The sequence below is a fragment of the Mustela putorius genome, unplaced genomic scaffold (assembly GCF_011764305.1).
Source record: "Mustela putorius furo isolate JIRA1106 unplaced genomic scaffold, ASM1176430v1.1 tig00003845_pilon_pilon_pilon, whole genome shotgun sequence".
NCBI lineage: Eukaryota > Metazoa > Chordata > Mammalia > Carnivora > Mustelidae > Mustela > Mustela putorius.
This window is the reverse complement of record NW_025421998.1, coordinates 35,144,463-35,163,637: the sequence shown is the minus strand read 5'-3', so window position 1 is coordinate 35,163,637 and position 19,175 is coordinate 35,144,463. Positions and strand designations below refer to the sequence as shown.

Below are 19,175 nucleotides of genomic sequence, written 5' to 3'. Positions count from 1 at the left end.
TGCTCAGCAGGGAGCCTGCTTCTCCCTCTGCCTGCCTCTTTGTCTGCCTGTGCTCGCTCTCTCCCCCTCTCTCTCTGATAAATAAATAAAATCTTAAAAAAAAAAAACAAGAAGAAGAAAAATATTATATAGTTGACCCTTTAACAATGCAGGGATTGGGGCGCTGACCCCATGCACAGTCAAAAATCCACAGAACTTTTGACTCTCTGAAAACTCAACAACTAATAGCCTACTGTTGACCAGAAGTCTGATGACCTAAACAATCGATTAACACTATTTTGTTTATTATATTACATATTATATACTATACTCTTAAAATAAAGTAAGCTAGGAAAAAGAAAATGCAATTAAGAAAATCATAAAGAGAAAATGCATTTATAGTACTGTATTGTATATATTGAAAAACATCTGCATATAAATGGAGCTGCACACTTTAGCTTTATGTTCAAAGGTCAACTATACCGCATTAACTAGACTGTCCATAACTTACAGTGGTATCAAGTAGCAGCAAGAGTATTAACAGTGTTCAAGATCCAGCTCAAAAGTATTGAATAGTGCTAAGAATGGAAAAGTACTACTAGTTTTTTCACAGTAAGAAAGAGTATAAATCACAGAAACTAAATACTAATGTAGCTGATATAAGCAAAAGAAAAAAAAAGGCAGGATTATGTTGAGACTCCATATAGAATTATTTAAATTCCTTTCACAGAATAAAAGGGATAATTATGATGCATATGCATTCAAACTTTAAAAGAACTGAAAAGCAACACCTGAAAATGTCTGAATTGGCTCAGCTAACTCAGTAGAGTAGCATACTGTTAAAGTGGCATATATGCAAGCATTCTAAAAGAAAGCCAATCCAGGGCTTATGCTAATTAGAAAAGTAAAGACTTAGGGGCACCTGGGTGGCTCAGTGGGTTAAGCCTCTGCCTTTGGCTTGGGTTGTGGTCTCAGGGTCCTGGGATCCAGCCCCATGTCAGGCTCTCTGCTCAGCGGAGAGCCTGCTTCCCCCCTCTCTCTGCCTGCCTCTCTGCCTGCTTGTGATCTTTTTGTCAGATAAATAAAATCTTTAAAAAAAAAAAAAAGTAAAGACTTTAAAAAAACAGCAAATCTTAGTCAAAAATATATGTTTTCTTATAATAGCTATGGAATTTCACATTATGACATAGCATTCATAGTTTCAATATTTGAGCTTTAGTAGTCTACCTGAGGCTGAAGAAAAATATGGTAAACATTAAAATTCTTTGATCCAAGAGTATTAATGTCTTAAATTAATAAAAAAAAATGAAGCTGGTTTTTAATGCTGCCTTCTTCCTATCAGCACTTAGGAGGTTGGCAATGAAAAGTAACTCACTGTGGTTTTAGCAAGAGATGAAACCACTATGTTATTTGTGTAGTTATCCTTTCTACTGTGTATTAGTAAATACACAAAGATGCGAGTTTTTAAAAATACTGTACTTCTTTTAGTTCTTTGTGATGCTCAAGGAAATCTTTAAGTAACTGAAGCAAAAGGCTTTCAATCATTTTGTACCTGCTGTAAAAGAAAGCTCTGGAAAAACAAGAATTGCCCAAAGACAGCAATTTATCTGTGAAAACATTTCTGATACCTATTTAACTGAATATGAATACCTTAGAGTTTGCCTAGTCAATCAAGGTACAATTCAGAAAATCAACAGTAGATGTATTATGATACATTCTGTGGGCCAAATAGTGACAAAGTATGGTAATGTGCTCTTAAAAAGATACAGTCCACATTCCAGCACAGAAGAAAATTTAAACTGTCTCCCTACAAGGAAGAGTCAACCTGACCCTACAAGGAAGAAAAGGATTTCCCTACAAAGAAAAATGAGAAAACTGTCATTGCCTGAAGACTATCCAGAAGACAAAATTTTGCTGGTAATATATGCTGTTTTGGTAATGCCTTCTTTGTTAAATACCAAAAGCAAGTTGACAAGAGAAAAAAAAATGGATTGATAATGTAAGACTGATGAATCACTGAACTCTACATCTGAAACTAATAATATACTATATGTTAATAAACTGAATTTAAATTAAAAAATAAAAATTTTTAAAAAATAAAATAAATCTTAAAAAAAAAAGATATTGAAACATAAGCCTAATAGTAGGTGGTTAACAAGTGATTTTAAGGGTCACTAACTAAGGACTCAATCACTAACTTAACCTGAAAATAAATAAATTTGGCATTAAAACACGAAATATACAATGATCTTTGTCAAATATGGTAAATCCAATAATCACCGCTATTGCAGAAACATTCTGTAACAGAATAATTTTTTAGAGGAAAAAAAGTAACATCAGTGAAAGCCAGACATTAGAAATAACAAGACAACAAAGACACTCTTTCAACTTCTCAACTTCTGTCTGTAATACACATGGATTTAGGATACTGTGAATAAGATATCAATGAAAATGTTAATAATATGAGACCTGTAACTGATGACAATGGAGTACTCATTTGATCTACATAACAGCTATGACTCTACAGTTGTTTTAAACATTTTTAAAATGATTAAGTGAATTTGCTTTATTTTAAAGCAACAATTTTTTCAATTCCACATATAGTAACTTGAGACAATTACCATACATAGTGTAAAAATGTTAGAGACAGACAAAATTGCATTGGAAGTTATAAATGGTTATATCCCTTTAAAATTTCTATATAAACAGTACTTCAATGTAGAAACTGTCCCTCATCTAAATGCCTACTGAGAGAGTAAAGTGAGATAATCTATTAACATTCATGAAAAGGATGTGAAAATTATGTGAAGGACTGTAGGTCTGATTTGTATCATATTACAATACCAGTGTGTTAGGACATACTAGAGCATACAGTTTAAGAGATTCCTTATATTATTCCTTCAAATAAATAATATACATTATAATGGAATATTTCATTATTGATAAAGTTAAAATCTCTTGATATAAAAAAAGTAATGTGTAAGAATTTAGAATATTTTAAAATTAAAACAACACTGTATTTTAGAACCTGAAAAGTCCACCAAGACATTAAATTAACACTTATCACCTGAAAAGAAACCTGCTGATATCAATATCAGTTGTGACAAATACAACTATTTATTAAAGAGGAATGTAACTAACTTTCTGTGAGAAAACACTTAGTTGTTCACTGGCTTAAAAGAAAACCTGCAAATGTAGTACAGATTAGTAACATAAAGAGGTTACCTGACTACTAGTTTCACTTATAGCTTCCAGGAGTTTCTCAACTGCTGCTTGTAGTCGAGAGCTAATACCCAGCATAAGTTCTTCATTTTCAGGGTCTATTTCAGTTCCAGCAAAACCACTCCTCACAAGCCGTTCTGAGAGATCTGTCCCTTCTTCAGTTACTTTTGTCCACATACCACTGTCATTTCTTGGCATATCACTTCCAGAATAAGAGGATATAGACTCATCTGTAACTGAAATAATAGTATTTTTATTTAATTCATAAATCAATTATAATTAATAATTAGAGTAAAAAAAGTTACAAAATAAAATAGTTAAAAGCTGAAGTCATTGAACTACGAGGTCTTTTTTAAAGGCCTTTTAATAACAACATTGCAATAAAACAAATAGGCAATACTACTGTAATTGTAAGAGAATGTAATACTCTTTGATAACCAAGCAGGTAGAAGAATGAGAAGGATAATGCTTTGCTAAGAGAGCTGTGCAGAAATTAATGCTTGGGTTATTCAGTATTTTTTATTTGACAGAAAACTTTTTAAGATTTACTTATTTATTTTAGAAAGAGAACAAGAGTGCATGCACATGCACACAAAGGAGGAAGGGGCAAAGGGAGAGAAAGATGGAGAAAATCTCAAGCAGACTCCCTGCTGAGCACAGGGCCCTATGCAGGACTCAATCTCAAGACCCCGAGATCATGACCCAAACCAAAATCAAGAGTCGGTCACCCAACTGGGACACCTAGGCACCCTTCTGTGATAAAAACTTTTAAAACAACTTTTAACGCTATCTACTAAGTGCCCACCATGCAGGATTTACTAAGTAATGGAGACACATAGGTGGTGGGATCTGATTCCTATCCTCAAGGACTATATGATGACATAAATGATATATGAAAAGAAAAACACCATGCAATGGTATATTCCAGGAATAAGGATAGAAGAAGTGCTAGATTTTGTCTAGAACAGATCATAATTTTTTTGAGTTATTTTATGTATTTGAGAGAGAGAGAGCACAAGCGAGCAAGCAGTGGGAAGGACAGAGGGGGAGAGAAAGAAGCCTTAGACAGACTCCCTTCTGAGCATGGAGCCCAACACGGGGCTTGATCCCAGGATCTTATGATCATGACCTGAACCAAAACCAAGAGCAGAGTTGGGTGCTTAACGGACTGAGCCACCCCAGCACCCCATAGGTCCTCTGATTTCTGAGCACTGTACTGGGTAGCAACACAAGCTCAGGCTAGACAGTAAAAGGGATGAAGATCATTTTGCAGCCTGAAACTTTTCTAAGAGCTATAGTACAAAGAGGGTAATAGACTGAGGAGCAGTTCTAATTTAACAATGGATGTGTATGTATCCACACTATTCTGATTTTTAACTTAAACAAAACTGAGTTTATATGAGCAGAGAATAAACTTTGGAAGTGTTTTCTCTAACTAAGTGTTTTCTCTAATAAAAGGTTATTCATTGCTGTCATGGAATACAGTTATTTGTCTGTGGCAGCACAGTACAGCCCAATAGTGAAATATCCTGATGAGGAATTACTTATTCTTTTATTACATACAATGTGTATTTCTTATCAGTAACTTATAAAATTAATAAATTAACATCAAACTTTAATTTCTAAAGTACTCAGAATATTCGTTTTGATATAGTCATCCAGGAGAATAGGAGCTATTTATTAAAATGTCCAGCTAAGCTAAAGCAGCTGGTGCCATGCATTTTTCTCAATGTCATGTATTAACAATATCAGATACAACTTTAGACAAGTTCTACGAATGCAGAAAAGTCCAAAATTCGCTAAGTACCTCCTCTGTACAAGTCACTGGCTAAAGAATCGAAAACTGCATTCTAGGAAGTGATTTTAAATGTCTGCTATTACACAGTTTATCTAAGTTCTTAATGTAACAGCTAATACAATTTTCACTTTGTATTTTTATTCTCAAAACTTAAAAATAAACAGCAACCAGACCAATATTTCCTTGGATTATTCCACGTATTCAAAACTGAGTGTCTTGGTAATACTGATTAATACTTTACAAAAGTATTCATGAGTTCAAAATGATCTTGGAATTCAAAATGAATTCACATAAAGTATAGTACAATGTATACTACAAAGTTACTAAACAAAATGAAGGTAGTCTAGGAAAAAATATTATTAAAGCTGTGGAAGAAATATCAATAGTTTATAATTGGTATTTAAAACTAAAAATATATGTTATATAGCATCTTTAAGGAATTAAATATATTGTAGTGACCTTTTCTAATAAATAGATAATGTGACAAATCTGAGTAAAGAGAGAGAATAGTCTGACACAATGGAGAGCTAAGGCTTAATGGAGCAAAAGTATATGGAGGAGTTAGGATTGGGTGAGAGGAGGGGCAAAAAGGTAGTTGGAAAGGAGGTTGTATCCAAGTTGTGAATGGTTTTAACTTCATAGGAATCTTGGGGTTTTGCTATAAATATTGGGGTAGTAATTTTTTGAACAGGAAGATAGTAAATCTACAAATCAGGAAACAAACTGCAGTAATACACAAAACAGGCTGAAGAAGATAGGTTAGAAGACTATTTCAATCGGGGCACCTGGGTGGCTCAGTTGCTTAAGCATCTGACTTCACCTTGGGTCATGATCCCAGGGTCCTCGGATGGAGCCCCACATCTGGCTTCCTGCTCAGCAGGAAGTCTGCTTCTGCTTCTCCCTCTGTGTGCACGCTTGCTCTCTCGTTCAAATAAATAAATAAATCTTAAAAAAGTAAAAAGGGAAGAAAACTATTCCAATCACCTAGATGAGAAGTGTTGAAAGGTAGGGGGCTGGGCACAGGTCGGAGAAGACTAAATGGATAAGATAAAGGAGAAAGAAAGTAGTAAAAGATGGGGTTCAAGTATAGATCATTCTTAGGTGACAGAAGAGTCATTAAGAGAACTATTTTTAAAATCAGGAGAAAATATATAGAGTAGGCATGAAAAAAGACGGAAGTGTTAATGGGCTAGGTAGAGAAGATGAGTCAACTTTGGAAATACGGGTCTGCAGAGCTTTAGAAGTCATTTGTATTAAGGTAAGAGTTGAAATCCTGGAAGTGGATACATTTATTTCAAGAGCAGTAAACAACTGCTTTCCTGTTTCAGGAGAGAAGGAGGACAAACATAATATAATAAGCTAACAAGAGAACCTGTGTGAAAGAAAGTCACAGAAAGACAGAAGATGCTCCAGGAGACAAGAAGAAAACATTTCAAAAAAGGAAGAGATGTCAGTAATGTTATTTGTTTAGACACACAGGACAAGGACTGAGAAGATGCTATTTGATTTGACAACTGGGAGGTCGCCGTCGTCCTGAGACAGAATAGCTGTGGTACTGTAGGCTGATAAAAGTAGGAACTGGTCTAATCTCTCATTGAGTTTATCAAGGTTTACCTTGATTGGGGAGCAAAGTTAAGAAGAGCCAAGGCACCCCCCAACACACACATTGTGAAGACATAAATATGCTTTGAAGAAAGAGAAGAAATCAATGGTGAGAAAAAAACTTAAAGATATTATGTACTGAACAGGAACAAATCTCAAGCACAAACTACAAAAGACATAAAACAAAATGGATAAGCCACTAAAAATTATTTTTTCAAATGCTAAAGAAAAATACATATTAAAGTATCTAGAAAAGGTAAAGATGTCAACTAGCTTAATGTATCTTATTTGTAACATTTTGAAGATTTACACAAAAATAATGCGAATTATGTTCCTCATTATGTTCCAATGAGGAAAGAGAACTTTCGTTGTTATTATTTCGATGAAATAAAAGAATGAGAAAGACATCAAGGTTACACTGTATTTATAATAACTAGTCTTTGGGAGAAAAATCAGAGAAAAACAAATGGCAGGGCAATTTCATAAAATGCTGATAGAAATCTCAGAATTGCCAGTTTGGTGAAGTGACTCATGACTTCAGATTGGTGAACCACTCAGACCTGTGTCTTAAACACAGCAGATTATGGTTATTCAAAAGTCCTTTAGTCATTTACTTTATAGATTTATACCATGTTCATTCCTTATCTTCCCAGATTAAACAGGGTAGGTGATCCGACAGAGCCTCCCTTACCCCAGTGGCCTTCTGAAGGTCTCTAGAGCTCCAACTGAAAACTACTGACTCTACTTCGCCTCTTTATACCTGACAGGTGAGTAAACTGAACTAAAGCCCTGGGAGACTGAGAGATTTGCCCAGGGCTGCAGAGAGCTAAAATAAGATTCAAGGGCCTTCTGATACTAACCCAGCATTCTTTCTATCACATCACACTACTCCAAAAGGAAGCTGCAACAGATGAGATTCAGTGCCTGGTCACCTGGGAAAATGAGGAGTGCCTAAATGAGATGAAGTGGTCAAGGAGGACCTCTCTGAGGAAGCATCATTAAAGAGTATTCTAGGAAATAACTACTGTTGGCTAGAGACATTTGGCCTTTATCCTAGAAACAATAGGAATATTTAAGTACGCAGTCATCGAGGAGACTGGAAGCCTGGGCTGAAGGTCCAGACAGTTTCCCAGGAGGTATTCAAATACTTTAGTTTCCCCTGAAAGTGGAAGGCACGCTCACGTCAATGGTTAAGTACTCATGTTACCTTCCTTTACGATTTAAAAAATGTATTAACTTTATTGATTTTCCTATTGCAAAAGTAACAGAGGTGAGCATTCTTCCACTGAGCCATCACAGTTCAGGCTCAAAGAACTTTTCTTTCAACATATTCTAAGGGAACTTACTGTTATGAACTACTTTAATATTCATTCAAGTTCAACTGATTTCACATTGGCTCGAAATCTCCCTTTAGTTTCATAAACTAGGTTACTCTTATGAGGAAGCACACATTAGCAAATCAATTATTTACTTTTTTAGAGAGTTAACAAGTCCATACATGTGTAAAATCTAAACAAGTTTGGACTTGAAAGCTGAAAACAGATCACAAGTGCTATTACCTACAATAAAAAGTCATACATAAAAACTGAAAAGCAAATGTTGTTTCATAATCAGAGTAAGACTGAACTTTTTCAGTCATATTAAGTGAGACATGAAAGAAATATTTCACAAGTTCCTTTGACTTTTTACAATAAGACTCCATGAAAAATATGAAGAAACATAAAAAAAAATCTTACGAAGGGAACAGTGTCAATTTTTTTAAGCCAATATATTCTTCTAAGTTTATCAGAAAATTCAGTTTTAAATGATAAATTCTATTAATCCAATATTTTCCTCAAGATGCAAAATGTACCTCTAAATGTCCCCAAATGACATTAGTAGTCATCCTAACTAGTTTGATAAACACTTTTACAGTAAGACCAAGAAAGTGTTACCTAATTCTTTTCTAAACATTAAGATCTATATGTAGAAATAAAATAGCCCTTCATTGAGTGCTTAACAGAGAGTGAATTTGAAAAAATACTTCTACAAAGTTTGAATGAATTTGAAAGAAGTTAAAAAATTCAGTATTATTTCAGCTTATTTTATTAAGAGGTTTTTTTTTTTTTCCAAAAAAATTTTAAGATTTATTTATTCATTTTAGAGGGAGAGAGAGTGACAGCATGAGTGAGAAGGGGAGAGGGAGAGAGAAACTCGAGATTCCATGCTGAGGGTGGAGCTTGATGCAGGGCTTTATATATGACCACAACCTGAGCCCAAACCCGAAGTCAGAGGTTCAACCAACTCTGCCACCCAGGTGCCCCAAGAGGTTTTTAAAATTATCTTTGTACTCAACTGATAGAGTTTTCTCTGCACTTGGAAACAGGCTCTGGCCAGCTTGTAATTAGGTAAACTTTCTGTAAGTGGGATAATTTCTTCTCATTTCTCCATATGAAACTTAAACAGAATGCTCTCAAAAATTGCAAATATTGGCATTTTTAGAAGATTGGCCTCTAACTGGGGAGAAATGCTTGGGTGTGGAATGGTAGTAAAGTATGGACCTGATCTGCTGATCCAAGAGTCCAGACCCTATTTTCCCCATCTGACAAAAACTTTCTCACCTTTTGATTGTCTGATTCCCTCATCAATAAGGAATTAAAAAACAAGAGGGTAGATGTCAGTAGCATGAAAGTAAGACATTCGAAGAGGAGCCCAGCCCACACGGCTGGAAGAAGGGAGAATTAGGAAGAGAGCTATGTCATGTTAGGATCTAACCTTTGGATCCACACACATTGTCATTCTTCAAAAACACTTTTCGGAGAGGAAGAAAGGAGCTAACAGAGGACAGTCTAAAGATCAAGTCTTCAGTTTCTTATCAAAACTTCCTTCTAACCATCTCAACAGAAATGTGAAACTGATGCTTGATTCTTTTTTTTTTTTTTTAAAGATTTTATTTATTTATTTGACAGACAGAGATCACAAGTAGGCAGAGAGGCAGGCAGAGAGAGAGGAGGAAGCAGGCTCCCTGCTGAGCAGAGAGCCTGATGTGGGACTCGATCCCAGGACCCTGAGATCATGACCTGAGCCAAAGGCAGCGGCTTAACCCACTGAGCCACCCAGGCGCCCTGATGCTTGATTCTTAAAAGCTCTTTATTACTCATCTTATAGGGTGGTTTCAGGATGTTCCCACTATCTCATGGCTATTGATAAGAGTCCTGAGAAGTGATCTGGAAATTTTCTTTTATGGTGGAGAAATGAAATAGTCTCTGGTTTATATAACAAAGTGGTTAAATCTGGGTATCTAAAACAACTCCAAGATAACATTGCAAATGCTATACAATAATGGTGTTTTGAGAATACTGGCTCCCAAGTACTTGTGTCTGAAGACTTTTTGTTGGAAAAACTTTAATATTGTCTCTTCTGTATTTTTAACACATAGCAAAACTGCCTTGAATTCAGAAAGAATTACTGAGCATAATTTATGGTAATCTCGATGGCATACATAACTCGTACCTCCTGTGTGTTCCTCATGGATACATGACTTTATAGGTGCCTCTGCTTCTGACCTCCAAATCAAGCTAGCAGATGACTGGACCTTACTAGATCTATCTAGAATACCAAGAACATGGCGACCAATTGTTTCTTCAACAGCTGCTGTTGTCTTTACAACTTCTAAGAGTATCTTCAGAAGTCTGTTATTAGCTTTCTGAAGCGTAAATCTGTATAGATAAAGAAACATTTATTAAAATGTTTGATCTTTTTTAAACACTTTGCTATGTTCCACAAAAAATGTACCACAAAATATGACTTGAAAAATATCACATGATCTTCTCTACCAAAATATGCTAGTGTACTTAAATGAAGTGCTTTTGTTTTTATTTAATAATTACATTATAAAATTTGTTTTCTTCTAAGAATTTTTGGTCTCTCAGTAAATTATAACTTTTTTTTTTTTTTTTTTTTTTTTACAAATGTGCAATACTGTACTGACCTTAAAGAAATCATACAACTAAAGTTTTAAGCTAGTAAAGTTTCTAAACTAGAAAAAGATTTTAAGGAGATACAAAAGTTAAGTTTTAAAAATTGTGGTAGTAAACAAGCACATACAAGCTGATATGTGGTTTTATGGTTCTTTATGGTTCTTATACACGTTTCACATTTAATCTTCTTTGTGTCAAACCTATAATTTAAAATATAATTTAAAAACTCCACCAGAAAAATGTGTATTTCTATAACTTCCTGGTGATAATCTAAATAAATTACAAAAACAGGCAAAGACCTGTTCTTAAAAAGGTCTACTGTGCAATATCACTATCTGCCAATACCAGAGGGAATATCATAGGACATTCTTTCTCAAGTTATATAAACCACATTCATTTCAGCCAGTAGAAAGAATTCATTTTCAACCAAATGGAATAATACATCTGTCTTTTTAAAAAGATGTCAAACATTTTCATTTTCAAAAAAATTCAAAAATATTGCTAACCACCCACCTAAATATCTCAGCAAAAATAATCACTGTTAACATTTTAATATCTTTCTAGCCTTCCCCTCTACCTCATAAATATATTCATTTTAAAAACAAAAATGGAATTATCCTGGACAAAGAGTTTTTATATTTTGTTTTGTTTTTTTGCTTGACAGAAATACCTTTTCATGTCAAGAAATATACTTCCATAAAATGCTGATTCAGAAGATTATGTGATTAACCTTTGCAATAGCGAAACAATTCTCTTGTCCTAATAGCTTAATTCAGTAAGAGTACTATAACAGTAGCAAACTTTATACATATAGATGAAGTAAGAGACTTTCATGGTAAAGGTCCTCTGTCTTAAGACAGTTTGCTCTCTCAACTTCACACTGTGGGAGATCACCAAAAATCAGGTTAAAGGGTATCTATTTTCACAGGCACATGACATAACTATTTTAAGACAAGGTAATAAAAGGACAAGTTTTCCTTCAGTATTTGTCAAGTGAACGAGACAGTTCTATTTTTGTACCTAGATCAAGTTCTCTGCTTACATGAGACCAGGCATTAAAAATAAAACTCTAAGTAATTCAGTTAGTAGTAAGTCAGTCAAGGGTTTTATTTAACTTTTTCTTAGGTTTTGTTAAAGCCTCAAATGCCTCAGGGCTAGGATAATTTGAAAATATTTCTAAGTAAGAAAAGTAGTTAAAATTAATATGATGGTAAAGAGAAATAAATATGAATACTCATTTATTAGCACTTGCTGCAAAAATTCCTAAAAATTAAACACTACATTGTTTTAAAAATATACCAATCAGAGATAAATAATATAAAATAAACAAGGTTTATTTTATATTGCCATGGTAACTCTAATTTTCATACACTGTCTTTCTTGTTTGAGTTCCATACTGACTGCGTTCCATACTGATGATCCAATGGGGAAGCCAAAATCTTAGGGGCCAAATTCCTCCATGCAAGCTGAGGAAGGAGGTTAGGAGGACACAGAGGGTTGACAGTCACAGAAATTGGAAAAGGAGGAAATTAAGTTAGTAGGTATTAGTTTAATTTAAAATTAAAGAAATTATTTTCATTTGAATAAAACAAATTTTAAAATATTATGCTTACAGTCCTTAATATGGGGGTAAATTCTCATTTGATATTTTACAATTAAATATTAACATCTACAAAATCAAGTCAGGGAAAGTTTTGTTAACATCGGATCATTAATTTATTCCTCTATAAAAGTGGGATATGGATTAAAAGTTCTCATCTGATATGCAGTAAATTAAAGAAAGAAGCTAATCGCAGACTATCATACTTCATTTTTTTTCCTCATCACAAGCAAGTGGGTGACTTATATTGAATGCATGTCCATGAAGTGAAGAAATGTACTCACAAGTGCAACTGTGTTTTTTAGGATAAAAAATGGCATATGAGCAGAATAAAATTCATCGAGAAAGGTTCAATAATCAAATAGTGCCTTACCATTTGCTGAGGTAAGTACATGGTCAATATCCAAACAAAAATTGCTTTACATATAAAAAAGATTTTAAAAAATTGTTCTATTTAACAATCAAAAACTGAAAATTCTTTACATACACAGTAAAATGGACAAATAAATGTACAAGATCAAAATAAGGACAAAGTTTACCACACTGACAAAACTATTTAATTCCCTTTGTACCAAAAAAAAAAAAAAAAAAAAAAAACCCCACACATTCTGCATACCTTTCATTAGTCAGAATATCAGGAGGCACATCTTCAGGTTTTCTGTCTGACTCCTTTTCTTTAAAGATCTGTTCTTCAATTTCCTCTTGGTTTTCATTTCCATTCTGCTTAAGTTTATGTAAAGGTAGAGAGGACAAAACAGAAAGAAAACCTGTCATCTGGGAAAAATCATGTCGTTCTTCTACATTGTTATGAGGTGAGACAGAAAACTCTGCAGGCAAAACAGATAATCTTCCAAATAATATTTAACTACATTTTATAAAGGGATTAGCATTATCAAAAAAGATAAGCAACCTAATGCAGAGATGAAAAGAAGTTTAATGGGTTCAAATTAATGCATGCTCTAGTGTGACATCAAGTTTGTTAGGTTGCTCCCTGGTGAAACAATAGTTGCTACTATAGTAATGTCCTATGCAAATTACCTTAAATAGAAGGTAAAAATCTTGACTCCACCTACCTTGGATGTAAACAATCACAAATACATTAAGCTCAACACCTATAAAAACACATTCATACCAACAACAAAGACAAACAGATCCTACTGCATTGTTGATCCACTGCTCCTAGGTGGGCCAAAGTCCATACTACCTGTGTTTGCGTACTGCTGTTGCGCAGCTCACAACACAGCTTCTCTCTTCCAGCTAGAGACAGCTGCTTTAGTGCTTCCAGCTCCTCTAAAAGCACCCTCTCTCTCTCTGAAACCAGGTTTTCATTATCTATTGAGGATCTCTAAATAAGAAAAAAGGTCATGAGAGAATATTGTTTGCGATAGAAGAAAAAAAAAAGCAGAAATAATTAGCAGATTTTTTTTAACCCCCTAGAACCAAGAAGCCCTTTCTACCTATGAGTTACATCCCATGATTAGGGGTTAAAAGCACATATAAAGTTCAATGCAAAATTTGAAACTTAAAAAAGCTAATTCAGGAATTTGTGAAGCTCAATTAATATTATTTTTATATGCCAATTTTGCATTGAAAAATCAGGTTTAAATTCACAAAATGCGATGAAGAAAAGCAACACCAATTTTTCCAAATGATATGTTTTATGTTCAACTCCCAATTTTCTTATTATTCTATATTTGAAAGAATACATTTCAAGATTTCTCTATTTTTTAAATCTCATTTAAGTTTCCAAGATAAATTGAATAAATTTGTTTTTATAGGAACTTCTATATAAATATTTCTTGCTTTTCTGTAATGATTTTGTGAGTACACTGTATATAGCAATTGATAAGAATCCAGCTCCCAAATACCAAGGAGTAAGAAAAGGGACAAGAATGTTATGTAAATCTGCATTTCTCAAATCAAGAAGAGATGTTTCCTTGGACAAAGTTCCAGAAACATACTACTTCAGATTCCCATTCATGATTAAAAAGACAGATTAAAGATAGATAAAGGTAAATCTTGGAGATGCTAATTGGTGGACTCACAAAACTAGAAATGAATATAGGAAAAATGACTATCAAATGCATCTTAGCACAAAGAATTTCCAAAATTGTAAAAGTGCTTTTGTTGTGTATGGTCAATGGAATGATTCAAAACAAACATACAAACAACCTTGTAGCCACTTTTCCAATAGCAAAAAAGGCAGATAAATAAAATGGCACAGAGGACAGGCACTCCAAAGTTGAGTCAGGTGTTCCTAACAAGATTTAAGGCTGCTGTGCTGATGGAGTCTGTTCCTAATGTTAAATATTTGTATTTATTTGTAACTTGGCAATAATTTTAACTTTCAAAAAAAGGCTATATAAAGAATATTGTTATTTTAATTGGGGAGAAAAGGGCCTCTAAGTCCTATACCTGGGCTAATTGTCTGTTCAGTCTCTTAATCTCTTCTTGCAGCTGTTCCTGGTCTTCTCGCTGTCTCTCCATCTGGCGCATGTGCGCCTGCCGTAACAGTTCTGTTGCCTGCTGATGTTCTTGGTATTGCCGTACAAGTTCCTGCCTCATATCTTCCAACTGTTCTTCATTTAACATTAGTTGTCTAGAAGCATCTATACTCGATACCAAAATCTCATCATGGATCTACAATTAAAAAAAAAAAAAAGGCAGCATGCATAAAACATTTCATGGAAACCTGTCAGCATCAAAATCATTAGAAACAAATATGAACGCAGTTCTAACCCACAAAGCACCTGATGTTTTCTCCCCATTACTAAACTAAAACATAAAGTTAAGAAAAAAAAAGAAAAAGAAATCTATCTTCATTATAATTCCAATTCGGTGTAAAGTTAGTTTATTATCATTACACGTTACCCTCTAAAAGCAAAAGAGTTGTTTAGCAGTTTAGATGCAATCTGATTTTATGGGAGGAGGAGAATAAAAATTTAAAATCCTCAGGATGCCCTCCTGTTCTTAATGAAGCTATAACTCCATTATCCCTCCTGACATTTTATGATGGGGAGATAATATAAATGTAATATTTATAATTTAAAATTATATTTGTAAAACATGAAAAATTTTACCTAATTATATTATGCAATGGTTATCACAGTACTACAGAGAACTGCTTGATAAGAAACAACTTTTAATAATTTTTATTTGGAAATAAAGGCTTTATATTCCACTTTCTCAAATTCATAAGAAATCAACTCCTTAATGAAGTTCACACTTACTTCAATTCCCAAAGAACTACTACTTAAATGAACAGTTGCTGGTAAAATAAAGAGGTTTTCACAAATACCTTAGTTTTGCACTTCATGTAGAAGTGGACAATTTTATTTGAATATGACTCTAAACAAGACAACATATCCTGAACATTAATAAAAAATCTGGATTTAAGTAATTTTAAAATGTAGGATTTACTACTTTGCTAAATGCACAAATGGTTGTGGTATAGACAGAATAGAGCCTCCATTAATGAGTAAGCAAAGAAGAAGAGAATTAGTAGATAGAGTACAGTATCTTAAATTTCTTCTTAAACAGGTAGCTATTTCCTTGTGATGTTATCATCACATTAAATGAAGCAAATATTTTATTCATACATATTCCTAAACTATAAGACAATAATCTTAAATTGACTAAAACAAAAATAATGCAGGTATAACTTACAATGAGATTTTACCATTCACAATATGTACAAGATTAACTATACTATGAACCAGACTTGTTTTATTTAATAATAGTATTAAATCATTTATTCATATGTAAGTAATAAAACATATTCATAATTCAAATCCCTAAGTCAAGACTAGATTAGATACTTTCCTTTTTCATTAAGAAACATTAATTACTGGTAATATTTTTATCTTGAGGGAAGCCACAATTTTTTATACAAGGAAACCATACTTACAGGTTCTCTGACTATAAATGTTTTATCTTTGGAGAACATTTCTTCTGAAATAGTCAGTTCATGGTCCTTCGACTCTAGTATATCATCAAGATTATCATTTTTTGATAAGAGAACTTCCTTTCCATCTTCCCCTAACTCTTTACTAAGTGGTTTAAATTCTTCTTTAAATTTCATGTCCATTGCTTCAAAAGTTTGACCCTCTGATAATTTCATTTCATTTAAATGTTCTTGCTGACAGAAAGCATGTGCTTGTTTTGACAATGTAGTATCTTCTTTTTCCCCAGTTATTCTAGATAGTTCAGTTTGTTGAGCAAATGCTATACTCATTGACACAATGACCTAAAGAAATAAACAAAAAGGATTAGATTTATAAATATCAGCAAGAATTTATTTATTTAAATAATTTCAAAATTTAAATTAATTAACATATAATGTATTACTGGTTTCAGAGGTACAGGCCTGTGATTCATCAGTCTTTTATAATACCCAGTGCTCACTACATCACATCCTCCTTAATGTCCATCATCCAGTTACCCCATCCATCCACCTGCTTTCCCTCCACCTGCTTCCTCTCCAGCAACCCTCAATTTGTTTCCTACGATTTAGAGTCTCTTGCCAGTTTGTCTCCCTCTCTGGTTTTGTCTTGTTTTACTTTTTCCTCTCTTCTCCTATGATTTCCTGTTTTGTTTCTTAAATACCACATATAAGTGAGATCATATGATAACTGTCTCTCTTGATTGACTTACTTTGCTTAGTATAATACCATCTAGTTCCATCCACATCATACCAGCAAGAATTTAAAAAGCAAGTTACCAGTCAAATGGTTTTATTTATTTATTTGTTTATTTAAGTTTTAAGATTTTATTTGAAAGAGAGAGAAAGAGAGTATGAGCAGGGGAAGGGGGGAGTAGAAGGACAGGGAGAAGCAGACTCTCTGCTCAGCAGGGAGCCTGATGCAGAGCTTGATCCCAGAACCCTGGGATCTGACCTGTGCTGAAGGCAGATGCTTAACTAATGGAGCCACCCAGATGCCCCTCAAAACGGTTTTAAACTAAAAGAAATCTTACAGAAAGTGACAGAGATAGTCTCTATTTTACATGCCTTTAATCTTCTCCAACTAGTGGTAAGACCTCAAGACTAGCTTTTACTTTAATTTCCTGTTCTGAATCTGATCTGCTTGTCCCTCAATACTAAGAATGCAATACAGACAAAAAGATTAAAAATATGAATAGAAGCAGAGAGATGAAGGATAGAGTGGGAATGTTCATCCAACATCTAACCACTGTGTCAGGAGGATATATTAGGGAATAATGGAAAGGAACTCTTTCATGGGTAATAGATGAGAATACATAAGGTATCGCTCCTAATGGAGAAGACAAATGAATCTTGGAAGGACAAATAAAGAGAACACCAAAGAGTTTTTACAAGTTTCCAGAATAAAAAGATGTATTACCTATTTGGGAACAACAATTAAAATGACAAGGACTTTCTTAGCAGAAACAAGAGGAAATCAGAAAACAATGAAAGGTTATCTTTAAAGTTCTAACATTAAAATAACTGTCAACCCAGATTTGAATGGCCAATAAAACCAACTTTCAGGAATAAAAGCAAAATAAAAGCATGAAATAAAAAGCTGGCTCCTAGTAGATTGTAAGTGAAAGAATTTCTAAAGGATGTTTCTCAAAAGGCAGAAAAAGATCCTAGAAGGCAGCCATTAGATGCAAAAAGGATTAGAGCATTAAAAGTTCTTTTTGTAAATATGTAGATAAATCTAAACGCTGATAGGTATAAAGCAATAATTCTATCTAAATTGTGGAATAAAAAAATAAGACAGAGATTAGTAATTCTAGTTAGCACAAATGAAACCCACTATGGCCCCTCTCTCCCACAACTGAAAAGTGAACAAAATATAAAAGCAACTACCAGAGAGATCTGAAAAGTAAACAAAAGCAAGCAAACTGCAGAGGGCATCAAAAGTTGAAGAATTTTGTGTGAGGAAGGTGAAACAGAACTTGTGGTCTGTCCCTATTAGGACTATTTTTAAAAAAGAATTCACATTTTCCAGAATATTTTAAGACCCAGTGTCCATACAATATTCCAAATGTTCAATATACAATTCAAACATTAGATGACATACAGTATGTTGTATGCCAAATTTGTTGCCAAGGCAGGCTAAAGAGAAATAATACCAGAGGAAAACTGAAGTCTGAACAGCAGAATACTCATTCTTTTCAAATATGCATAGAACATTCAACCAGAACATATTTAGGGCAATAAAGTAAACTGAGGGGCGCCTTGGTGGCTCAGTGGGTTAAGCCTCTGCCTTTGGTTCAGGTCATAATCTCAGGGTCCTGGGATCAAGCCCCACATCGGGCTTCTGCTCAGCAGGGAGCCTGCTTCCCCCCTTCCCTGCCTGCCTCTCTGCCTACTTGTGATCTCTGTCAAATGAATAAATAAAATCTTAAAAAAAAAAAAAAGTAAACTGAAATCATACAAGGTATGTCTGACCACAAAGAAATTAAAAATTATACATTAAAAGTTAACAGGGAGATATCTGAAAACCCCTAAAATGTAGAAATTTAACAACATATTTCTAAATAACTCACGAATCAAAGATGTCACAAAAGAAACCAAATATTTCAATTGAATGAAAATGTGTTGAACGCAGTTTAAAGATGTGCTTAAAGGGAAACTTACAGCAGTTAAATATATGTATTAGGAAAGAGGAAAGATCTTTTAGGAAACCTGAAAAAGAAAGCAACTTAAACCCAAAGCAAGCAGAAACAAGTAAAAAATAAAGAAAAGCAATCAATGAAAGTAAAACAAAGGCAATTTTTTGAAAACCCAAAAGCTGGATCCTTGACAATATCAATACAACTGATAAACTTCTAGCCCGAATGAGAAAGAAAAAAGAGAAAACAGAGATAACATACAGATCCCACAAACATTAAGTGATAAAAGAATAGTATAAACAACTTCACCAACATAAATTCAACAGTTTAGATGAAATGGACCAATTCCTTGAGTGACACAAACTAACAAAGCTCACTCTAAAATAGATTACCTTAAAAAAAAAACTATTAAAGAAATTGAATTCCTAGATTAACA

At 33.7% G+C, this 19,175-nt stretch overlaps 1 protein-coding gene across 7 annotated transcripts in view; it reads right to left on the bottom strand.

Moving 5' to 3' along the window:
* The window catches only part of AKAP9 (A-kinase anchoring protein 9), a 194,641-nt gene that overhangs the window by 64,030 nt on the left and 111,436 nt on the right, over nucleotides 1–19,175 (bottom strand). For 6 of the 7 annotated variants that reach the window (XM_013047838.2, XM_013047840.2, XM_013047842.2 and 3 more), the window contains 6 exons: nucleotides 16,068–16,406; nucleotides 14,576–14,800; nucleotides 13,365–13,505; nucleotides 12,777–12,880; nucleotides 10,094–10,299; nucleotides 3,205–3,437 (listed from right to left, as the gene is read on the bottom strand). In XM_013047838.2, the coding sequence (XP_012903292.1) occupies nucleotides 3,205–3,437; nucleotides 10,094–10,299; nucleotides 12,777–12,880; nucleotides 13,365–13,505; nucleotides 14,576–14,800; nucleotides 16,068–16,406 (1,248 nt within the window). The remainder of the gene's footprint in view (nucleotides 1–3,204; nucleotides 3,438–10,093; nucleotides 10,300–12,776; nucleotides 12,881–13,364; nucleotides 13,506–14,575; nucleotides 14,801–16,067; nucleotides 16,407–19,175) is intronic. The other variant, XM_013047841.2, reaches the window with a different exon arrangement.